The 11453-nt window shown below is 45.1% G+C and overlaps 1 protein-coding gene across 2 annotated transcripts; it reads right to left on the reverse strand.

The window, feature by feature from the left end:
• Window positions 1-2282: 2282 nt before the first annotated feature.
• cdca3 (cell division cycle associated 3) lies at window positions 2283-11339 on the reverse strand. Of its 2 annotated transcripts, none has more exons than XM_017706027.2 (7): window positions 11148-11339; window positions 9310-9494; window positions 8166-8283; window positions 6430-7022; window positions 5496-5844; window positions 4102-4181; window positions 2283-2413 (listed from the first exon to the last, which is right to left on the reverse strand). In XM_017706027.2, exons 2-7 carry the CDS (start codon window positions 9445-9447, stop codon window positions 2324-2326), a joined length of 1368 nt encoding a protein of 455 aa, XP_017561516.1. In that variant the 5' UTR covers window positions 9448-9494; window positions 11148-11339; the 3' UTR covers window positions 2283-2323. The 2 variants fall into 2 exon arrangements, with proteins under 2 accessions (XP_017561516.1, XP_017561515.1); XM_017706026.2 differs by having other exon boundaries at window positions 11144-11339.
• Window positions 11340-11453: the final 114 nt, after the last annotated feature.

Raw genomic sequence — 11453 nt, forward strand, 5'->3', positions numbered from 1 at the left:
CGTTAGCAACGCATAGGAATTAGGAACCGACTGAAACACGGCCACCAGAAACTCAAACGAAATCCTGTAACGTGTAAATAATGATCAATTTTACAGGAGCTGCCAAATTACATTAGGCAAATAGAGCTCTGAAGTCCAGCTAAGCAAACATCAAGCCCATCGCTTACAAACACAGCGTGATTTCTAGATTTTAACGACCTGATTTTGAGGAACACTGATGACATTTTAGATATCTGTATTTACTCAGGCTGAAGTATAGATATCTGTTATTTATTTACTATTTTTGATTGATTTTGCGTTAGCCTCTTTTTTCGTAGTTTACGTCTAGCATTATTTGATTGTCCTTTGCTTTTTCCACTGCTCTTATACATGCCATTAAAAGAAAGTTAACCATAATTCTCTCCTGTCTCATTTCATTTGTCACACCGATACCTGAATGCTCAAGCAGGAAGAAAGGCCTGTTTTACTTATTTTCATGTGTATGTCCCAACAAACAGAAATCGAACTGGGTACATTTTCATCCATCAAGGTCAAGACGCACATCTTCTAAGCCAATTCTCCCCCTGGGCCGCGGGGGTGGGTGCTGGAGCCCACCCCAGCTGCCACCGGGCGAAAGGCAGGACACACCCGGGACAGGTCGCCAGTCCATCACAGGGCAGACAGACAGACGTACACATTCACTCCCACAGTGGGAAACACGTAAATTAACGGGAGCAGAAAATACACGTCACAGGCCTTACGACAGCAAACCTTTCCAAATGGTGCTGTAAAAACTTGAGTGCATCGGGGGGCAAAGTTTGCTGATTTGAAATTTGTTAATAACACCCTTAATGGGCAGCAGTGCATAGTATCATTTTTATTATTAAGCACCATCAAGTCGTTTCTAGCTCTTGGCAACTGTGTGGACAACGTTTCTCCAAATATCCCGTCATCGGTTTGAGTCTTCAGGCTGCTGAATGGCTGGGCATAATAATTTTCCAATGAACTGGTTCTTCTGCAAAAACGAGTTGTTATTAGCAGTTATTTCAACCCACACAAGCTGTTATTTCACCATAACATCACGTGTTTTTCACAAACATCATCACTCCACTGAGATGCCGTTGCTAAGCAACGACTCTGAGAGCTGTAGGAGATGCTTGGGCCATTTGAACGTTTTTACTTCTCACTGTCACAAACAGAAAACGGACACTGTTAAGACAACATCTGGCCCACAGCCGATTTGGTCCGACTCTGAAGACGAGACGACACTAAATTCCCAAACTGTCGTCACCACTGAGCAGCTTTTCAGTCGGCAGCTGTGACAGAAGAACAGCTGAACAACCTGGAATCAGCCAGAAATGAACCCAACACCATTCGCCAAACTAAACGGGCTGTAAGAAGCTTTACAGACCAGCTGGAACAAAACATTAATACTGATCTGGAGAAACTGACCAAACGGAGCTGAACCTGATATTGCGGCTGTTTTATGGCTTAGTTTCTACTTCAGAGGGTGAGGCTTACAGCAGATTGAGCAGGGAGTGGACATGTTAGCAGGTCTCAGAATATTAATTCTAACTTACTTTGCTCACCTGTAACGTCAGCGCAACAACTGACCGTTAGCCGAGCCGTTGGACTTTGAATTTGAAATAAGCATGTGGCTGCAGCAGATACTGAAGCGTGGAATTAAAGCCGATTCAGCCTCTTCTATACAGCACTGCTGTGTCTGATCCACTCAGACCAGCGCAACACACACTAACACACCACCACCACAGTGTTACTGCAGTGTTGAGAATGATCCACCACCCAAATAGCACCTGCTCTGTGAGGGTCCATGGGGGTCCTGACCACTGAAGAACAGGGTAACAGAGTATCAGAGAAACAGATGGACTACAGTCTGTAACTGTAGAACTACAGAGAGCAGCTATACAGTAAGTGGAGCTGATAAAGTGGACAGTGAGCGTAGAAACAAGGAGGTGGTCATGATGTTAGGCCTGATTGGCATAAACAGGTTCCCTCCTTGTTTAGGCAAAGAACTCAATTCTGATTATTCCTAAACACGCTACAGCAATATCGCATTCTGAAGGGAATGACATGAAACATTGAGATAAAATAATAAATTTTATTTACATTTTCTTAAAAAGTGGAAGACACTGAGGAAATGGCAGGAAAGGAATGTAAACATATACAAAAAAAAACTAGCACGCTAATATGGGCGCAATCATTTTAAGGCTGCTTCCTGAGAGAGACAGAGAGACAAAGACAGAGAGACAAAGACAACATCTGATTTATACACATAGTGTTTGGTGGAGAGTGTGATTCAGGCCATCTTCCAGTTCTCAGTCCTTCACTGGTTCTCTTTGTTGAGAGAGAGAACAAGTGCTCTTCTGTCCATCTGGCCAAACCTCTTCTCTGGAGTTGAAACCTTCAACTTCATCTAAGCAAAGAAAAGAAAGATCACAAGGTCAACTAAATCTTCGCCGTTCTTACACACAAGCGGGGAAGAACATTGTGAGAACACCCTGTCCCACAAAGAGGAAGCGTGTCCACGAGGGGCAGGCATCAGATTTGATACTGAAATTTCTAAGGCGTTATTCATGAAAACGTTCAAAGACATCTCCCGATGCAAGACATCATGATGTCCAGTGTGCCATTGCTGACTAGCATTAGCTAATCCGAATGGGGCTGACCAACGTTGTGGCCAGTGTTGCGTGCAGAAGACAGAATCATCGTCTCCAGACTAGCTGACACCAAACATGGCAAACTCAGTAGGTTAATGTTTTTTTTTTTGTTGTTTTTTTTTTTAGGGATGCACAATATCTGAATCAAACCAATTCAAACCAGCATTTGATGACGCCTTTATTGCATGCCCAAACGTTCAGGTGACGCTGGTTGCGCTACAGCAGGGCAGCTAAAATGCCTCCTGTAGACTCCACTGAAGTAGGCAGCTCTGTACATGCATCTTCGTCAGCTTCTTGTTCAAATTTTCCCGCTCCAATAGTGCAGCAGTTCTATTCTGGCACCCGAAGCACCGGCGGAGAGAGCTGAATGCTGGGTTGCCTGTAGTGACATGCAGAGGAACTGAACAGTGCAGGTGGACACTGGACAACAGGGCATGTCTAGTGTGCCGTGGCCTTTACATCTTGGGTGAGCAAAACTGCTTTCTGTAGAGTACCAAGTACCCCTACACTATACCTATAAAAGTCCTTGGGCAAAACTCCCAACACCATCTTCACCCTCCAGTGTAAAATGATCAAATTGTAAGTTGCTCTGGATAAAAGCGTCTGCCAAATGCCGTAAATGTAAAACGTATCAGAGCATCTCTAGTTTTATTCCATTAAATTTAAACCGGTGGAGAGCATTTTTGCTGACAGTACGAGTGTTACTCCCGATTATCCATACGATTCCATCCCAGGACGGGTCCGGAAAGCATGTGCCAACCACCATCCCCATACCAAGGAAACCCAACGTCACATGCCTTAATCCTTGGAACATCACATGCCTGGCCTCAACTCATGTTAAGAATTGCCTCCCCAGAACGCTTCCTCATAAGTTCACCTACAGCGCAAGCAGATCCACCGATGATGCAATGCATGCCGCTATGACCCATCTGGAAAGCAAGAACATCAAGAAAGATGCTGCATAGTCTCTAGACTAGTCTTCAAGCTCAAGAGCCCAAGTCACACAGGCTGTAGCTGGATTCTGGATTTCCTCACCAGCCGGCATCGGTCTGTTAGGACGGGTGGCCAAGCTTCTCCCACCCTCACTCTCAGCACAGGCTGCATCTCATCAACCAAGCTCAACACACTGTCTGACCATGACTGCAGCTCCAACAGCAAGTTCACTGCCGATATGATGGTAGCTCCTTCATCACTTGTAACAGTGAGGAAGCAGACAGAGGGGAGGTGAAACTCCTCGCAGAGCGCTGCACCGACAATTATTTCTCCCTCAGTGTAGGAAAAAACGCAAGAGGCGACTTGATCAAGAAGGGGAGCAGAGTGCGCACACCTCTGAGCATCAAGGGGACCACGGTGAAAAGAGTGAACGGCCACAAAGTTCACACAGCCAAGGAACTCGCTTGAATTGAATGAATGAACTAGAGACAGACTGGCAGAGAGAACAAACCTGTGCTGTGTGGCCTCTGGGTGAATTGGCTTCCTTCAGAATCTGCAGAGGAGACCTGCCTTCAGCAATGAGAGCCTTGCCTGAAACACAGGGGGAAAATAAATAAATAAATAAAAACACCTCACTGAGGGAAAATTGGGGAAAACCAACTTATCTATGTAACATTTAGAACAGATCAAGACAAATGCAGCATCCTACAGAAACTCAAGCACACCCGACTGTACCAACCACACATTTTGACGAATGTACAGCAAATATAGGGTGATTCAAAAAGATTTATCCAGTTTTAAAGTGCCATATTTTTTATAACTGTGAGGCGCCTAGGAACCAATCACAATACAATTATAGATAGTATTAGTCATAGAGTTGGCTCCCTTTAGTCTGCGAGGAGATGGAGACCCCAGAGCAGAAAGCGTTGAGTTCTCCACTTCAATAAGAGTGAATCCGTCATAACTGTACAACATTTGTTGGCAGTGAACCTCCAGCAGCTCAGAGGGTTCGCCGTTGGTTCCACAACACTGGACAAGCTCTGGAATCTCTCTGAAAGAGCCGCGAGTGCAGCGACACCAGACATGGACGGGATGAATTTGACTATGCCGTTGATGTCTGTACAGCTGGAGCAGGTTCATACTGAGCACTTGTAAAATTACACAGACTTTATGCTCAATACCCATTTACAGCTCACTGTGTTGTTCTGTATTGATTTACAAGAGAAATAACTCATTCTGAAATCGAATGAATCTTTGTGACCCTGTATATAACCATTTTCAGTAAACAAAACCTTCAGTGAACCCACACAAGTTATGTAATGTTGATGGTACAATAAAAGTAATATGTGGGAAAAATGTTTTCCCCAAGTTTTCTTTAGGGATTATTTTGCCCCAAGATCCCTGCATGTACTCCTCCACCGTAAGTATATTCAAAAATGAATATTTATAATAGAATAAGACAGCATGTCTAACCATTTCATGTAATAAATGTGTGAGGCAGCTTTTACGTTCATTAAGCTTTTCAGATGTTTGGTTCCCATCGCCAGCACTCGGTAAGTTTCTCAAGAACTTCTGCAGATATCTGAAAACTAGTGGACCAATAACATCACTTCCAATGTTGTACATGTAACCCATATTAAGGAATGTGACATCAACCACCAAAGCAACTGTAGTTTGGGAGTTTTGCATTATAGGAGGAGTTTCCTTTTAAGGTTAGTTACCTTAAAATTTCAAGCCACTTGCTTTACTTTCATACTGACCAACTTAAACTACTGGAGTCCAATTAATCTTTAACCAGATAAAGTTATATTCATTAATATCAGTTATACGAAAAGGTCTCTCCTTAAAATAGGCATCAGTGACAAAATTCATGTCGGCCAGGTTCTGGTCTCAAAGGAAACTCACCTCTCTGCTTCTGTTTGTTGAGAACAACCTTGTTCTCATTCTCGTCGATGGCTGGTTTGCGGGAGGACAGTGGGGAGGAGGCCCCTTTGCCACGGCCCTGGACCCCTCTGGCCCTGACGCCCGTCACCCCAAACCCTACACCCAGCCACTGGGGTTTGAACACTGCCTGGCTTGGGCTACGGGTGTCAAACCTGGGGATCATTATACCAGATGGAGGGACTGCACTGTGGGCATTCAGGGTCAGGCTGGGCTTGCTGGAGGTACTGACTGGCTCAGGAGTGGCCAGTTCAGGCTTCTCTGGCTGCACTGGCTCTTGCTCAGGCACTGCAGGAGCTTCTTCTCTCACTTCCTGCATACAAGAAGAAAAACATTTCAGGCAAGTTTCCAAAACACCACAAAATATCACTACCTGTCAGCTAATTTCCTCAAAGTGATTCAGACAAAATCATTACACACTTGCGTCAATCGTGTCACATTGCTATAGGCCCTCTATTGTAGATTTGGAGAGGCCAGAATATCTTCAAAAGACTTCCTTCACTCTTTGCAAAGCAGGCAAACGTTTCACAAGCCACTCTGCATTTTGTAGAAGCAAGCAAGACTCATTGCTTCATCCAGGAGCCAAAACTTTATGAGCAGTATCGCTCACAGCTGGGGCCAGTACCAGCAAAACTGGATGAAGGAGATATTGGAGGGACGTAACGTTAGGTGTGCTTAACAGTTTCAGATACGTGTCGGATGATACTTGAGGTTCCAATGTTGGTATGAGAAAAGAAAAATGTACGTAGAGATGAAACGGATACCACAAGCTCCCACTACTTGTTAGCTGTCATCCTTCTAACCTCATGAAAACCTAAAGAAATAAACCTGGTGAATCGACTACATTGAGTTAAATTAGATTTTTGAATGATTTGTTTGGAAGACACTGAAGACATACCTCCTGCTCAGGAAGCTGAGCAACATTGGCTGTTGGCACGACGGCTCCCAGGGCAGGAGAAGAAGGCTGGACGGGCTCACCGGACACCAAAGCAAGAGCGTAGGAATGATCCCTGTGCTGCTTGTCCTCTGAAGGTGGAAGAACAGTGGAAGGACGTTCCTCAGCTGAGGTGTAGAATTCAGGGGGGTAAACGCCATCCCTGCAGGCCAGCAGGCTCAGGCTGAGCTCCCTCTGGAGTGGAGATTCTCCCAGAAGCATAGCCTCCTCAGCCTCTTCCAGAGTGACCTCCTTATCCGCATCCACCTCCACCTCACCCACCAGCACAAACGGACTGCTGGAGAAGGAGCCATAGTCCACTGAGGGGCTGCAGGCCACTGGGCTGGATGGAGCAACTTTGTTCCCATTGGGCGGGGCCTGAGGGTCATTGGAGGGGAGGAGGGGTTCTTTGGAGCTCAGCTCATCCTGCTGCTCCACACTGGGCAGGCTGGGGTGTTTAGTGAAGGAGACGTGAGGGAGGGATGTGGAGGAGTCTGTTGCTGCAATGTCACTCAGGAAAAAGTTGCTGAGCTTGCGTGCCAGTGAGCTGACCGTCACTGCAAAAGGGGAGACAAGGTTCAGGGTTACGGTCTAAATCTTATTGTTTTGTGGTGGTGAGCCAGGTTTTCACCACGATGGAGAAAAATAAATATTCACACTTAAATAAATAAATAAATAAAAATACACACACAAACAGTGGAGAACAGAGGCAGTAGAGCTGTTCATGTACTTGAATTTGTCTTCACTAACTTATAAAGTGTAAAGTCACTAATGAAAACATGACCAGAGACCATTTTATTTAGAAGTACTTGTATGTACGCAGTTTATCCTTCTATATAAGAACGTCTCATTCTTCCCATGAAGAAATGAAAAGGCAACGAACCCCAACGTAACCGGCTGCGTTTTCTCTCACCAGTTTCAGGTCGCAGCCTCGTTAGCGCCGATCCATTCGTGTGACCAATAGGCCACCAAGAAGGAGCCTTAATAGGACAGCCCTACCGAGGCTCCAGCCCTACCGAGGCTCCAGCCCTACCGAGGCTCCAGCCCTACCGAGGCTCCAGCCTCAGCTTTGGAACGCAGCCAAGAACCACTGGATCAGAACTAATGCGACTTTAACGTCAATCCAACTCGACATTTGTCAGGATGTCGCGCTGCCGGGATCCCAAACTTTTCGGCTGATGAAAATTGGAAGCCAGTAATTACAACCGCTCAGCGTCCGGCTCTAGGGTCAGAGCTTTTGCACCCAGTGAGACTGAACCGAGAGACTCGCGTTGAACAATGAAGCACTGTACCGTATTTACACTTTCAGAAAATGTATATAAAAGGAAAACCAAACTAAGCATAAACGTGCATTTCTATAAATAAGTTAGTGTCCAAAAGACGGAACAAAAACAAAACCCCACAAAAACACTTAGGCAACACTTAGCTATTCCAAGGCTAAAGCGTGGGGCACAAGCTTCTATTACTTGTTTGCTACAAGTTTTATACAAAACTAAAGAAATCAACTTCAGGCTCCTTGGTAGATCAACTCCATTTGGTGACATGGAGAAAACTTGATTTATTTATTTTTTTAAAGAATGGTCACCCCCCCCCTTCCCCCCCTTTATTTGGCCAAATATCTTTTTAAATAACAATAAGACAATGAGAGACAAATGGGTCACGCCTGGCCAACTCATTTACATTCACAGCTGCTGCCTCACCTTTCATACTGTCCTTCATTGGGGTGCGAACGACGCCAGGCGTGGGGGATCGTGGGTCAACACACAAAGGTCCAACTGACTCCTGAACCTCATGGACACAAGAGGCTGCTCCACCCACCTAGAACATACAAAGGGGTCCTGCCATTTCCTTTTAAGATTTTTTTATTTTGCTTTTTACACTTTCCAAACTTTACAAGAAGAAAGAATCCCAAAGTATGCAGCAGTTAACTCGTTTTCCCATCTGAAGCAGATCTGGAATCTTAGCTTTTAGTATCTGAATTACTTTGTAAACAGAATATCTAAGGTATTCCCAAGAGTTGGAGCTTCCAGACTCGTCCCAATGGGATGTGCTTTAAAACTCCTCCAGACCTGCACTAGAACCCTCATGCAGCTGCTTATGCCTCATACCACTCAGTGAAAACACCCGTTGCTCTTCACATTGTGTGAAAATTTCATGTCGGCTGGACCAAAAGAAACGGCCCAAAATTACCTGGACAGAGGTCTGGTTCCATTGACTTCCATTAAACTTAGAGTAGTTTTTTCCTTCTCCTGTAAAGTTACCATACTGGAGATACAAGGTTTTGTTCAGGCAACAGCGAAACGCAGGTTTAGGTGCAATTATATGTCCTGCTGCCGTCACTTCCCTTCAGGATTTATAAAGTTTTTGTCTTTATTTCCATACATCTATGCACCCCACCTATCCATCCCAGGACTGAGATGTAAATAACCTCCGTTATCTGGAATGTTGATTATAGTAAAGTTGAAATAAAACATTTTTTATTTTACTTCTGCACACATTTCTCCACCTATGAATATAAAACTTGGGTTTCAGGCTAAAATCTTCTCAAAACTAGGGTAAATCAATGCCTTCCATCAGACACAACATTCACTGCCGTTTCAGCCAATACCTTTGAGTGAGGGAGCTTTTAGAGGCATTAAACTCTGCCGTCTGGTTCCCATCACTGCCACGGTGAATAATTCTGACTCAGTTTCTCCAGAAGGGAGCGCTTCAGACCAAACCAGCCTGAATGACTTTACCTCTCAGCCAAAAATCAGTGGAATTCTCCTTAAAACAGATCCAAGGATCCAAGGCCCAAGCTCAAGGTAGAGCCTAACTGAAGGTTAGGTGGCCATCAGGTTTTACCTGTATTGGAGTGCGGTCGATGCCATTAGAAGGTGACCGTGGGTCAGTGAGCTGTGCCAGGCGCCGGTTCTGAACTGCATGGCCTGGTCCAGGTTTTGGTGTGGACACCACAGCCATCTTACTCTCACTGGTGCCCATGTTGAGGGTCTCTTCAGTACAGACCAATGGACAGTAAAGTGATGCCTCTGCAGATATAAAATGACCAAGGGTGAGTTCACAGTTAACATTCAGTGAAGGGCTCGAACGGCTCCCTATAAACAGATCAGCCATAACGTTCTGACCACCTCCTTGTTTCTGCGCCCATTGCTCACTTACTGTATAGCTGCACTCTGTAGTTCTACAGTTACAGACTGTAGTCCATCTGCTTCTCTGATACTTTTCAACCCTGTTCTTCAGTGGTCAGGACCCCTCAGAGCAGATACTAAGGGTGGTGGATCATTCTTAGCATTGCCGTGACTGATGTTGCGCTGGTGCAAGTGGATCAGAAACAGCAGTGCTGCTGGAGTTTCTAAACACTGTGTCCACTCACTGTCCACTCTATTAGACACTCCTACCTTGTCTGTCCACCTTGTAGATGTAAAGTCAGAGACGACAGCTCATCTGCTGCTGCACAGCTTGCGTTGGTCATCCTCTACTCCTTTGTCAGTGGTCACCAGACGCTGCCCACAGGACGCCGTTGGGTGGTTTTTACTGGTGGACTATTCTCAGTCCAGCAACGACACTGAGGTGTTTAAAAACTCCAGACGGACTACAGTCTAATTGTAGAACTACAAATTGCTACTATACGGTCAGTGGAGCCAATAAAGTGGACAATGAGTGTAGAAACAAGGAGGTGGTCAGAACGTTATGGCTGACAGAGCTGTGCAGCCTATGGGCTGAATCCCAAATGGCTTTCAATCAGACATATAATGCACTATATTGGCTGTAGAAGTCGTTATTCGATGATCTAACCTATATAGTGCACTACGAAGGGAGTAGGGAGCAAACTGAGATTCAGACTCAGATCCAAAAACAAACACATTAAAACAGATAGGTGTGAAATGGTTGATTGTAGAGGCTAAGATTTCTTCACAGTGGTGGTGATAGGAACCAGAAGTCACCATGACTACAACACAAATATAGCCATTTTATTTACTCTCCAAAACCACCAGTGAGTCTTCTGAGCACTATATGCAATACTGCCTCACGACACCCTGCACGTATCCCTCCACCATGAATGGGTTAAAACACATTTGAAGCAAAAACCATCTTAAAAGAACGTCTCAGATGCAATGCTGCGTATATCTAAGCATTTAAGTAGCTAGCACTTCTTTGAGGGCGCTTTCAGGGGAATTAAATAGTCTTCAGACGTCTGGTTCCATTCACCACCACTGTGAACAACTTAAACTCGACGAATTTCTCTGAAACGGAGCGTTTCACGCCAAAAAGCTCTGAAAGACTTTGTTTACATCTATTCGTTTAATTATGCAGAACTTTGGGAAAATGGGTGGAATTTATCTTTAACGTGAATTCAAGTTACAGTTCGCCGGTTAAAACGTAGCGTTGCGTAGTAAAAAGTCTTGTTTTTAAGGATTTCTTTGTCACAAGAGAGCAATAATAGGTCACTTCAAGTCGGCCGTGGCTTTGTTCGACCACGCTGAAGTCCGCTTCACATTCGAATTTTTCCGTTCCACCTTAAACGGTGCAGGAGTTGCATTCTCGCGCTCGGCGCCTTGAATGGCGAGAATGGAACTGCTGTGCCATTTAAGGTGGAGCGGGACAATTCGGACAAAATGTTTGCCAGTCAAGTTAGTTTTCTAGACCAAAACAAAACAAAACAATCAAACTTGCTCACCTACAAGCAACGAGATTTCCACAGCCGCCCAAACGCCTCTTTCTTCGATCTTTCTCTCCAAAATCTACTTCTGTTTCGTCGCGTAGCCGTTAAAGAAGACAGACATATAAGCTCGTGTGGTGCGACGCTTGAACAGTAGCTCAGTCTAACATCAGCTCTCTCGCCCTTTTCTCTCTCTCTCTCTCATCGCCACTGCTGGAGGATTTAAATCGTGCCTCGCTGGTTTGCGGCAATTTTCAAACCGTCCAATCAGCGTCTAGTAGGGTCGCTGCGTCCTCGTCGCTGATTGGCTGAAGCCGCACGTTACCGG

This window comes from Pygocentrus nattereri, chromosome 3, assembly GCF_015220715.1.
Source record: "Pygocentrus nattereri isolate fPygNat1 chromosome 3, fPygNat1.pri, whole genome shotgun sequence".
Taxonomy (NCBI): Eukaryota; Metazoa; Chordata; class Actinopteri; order Characiformes; family Serrasalmidae; genus Pygocentrus; species Pygocentrus nattereri.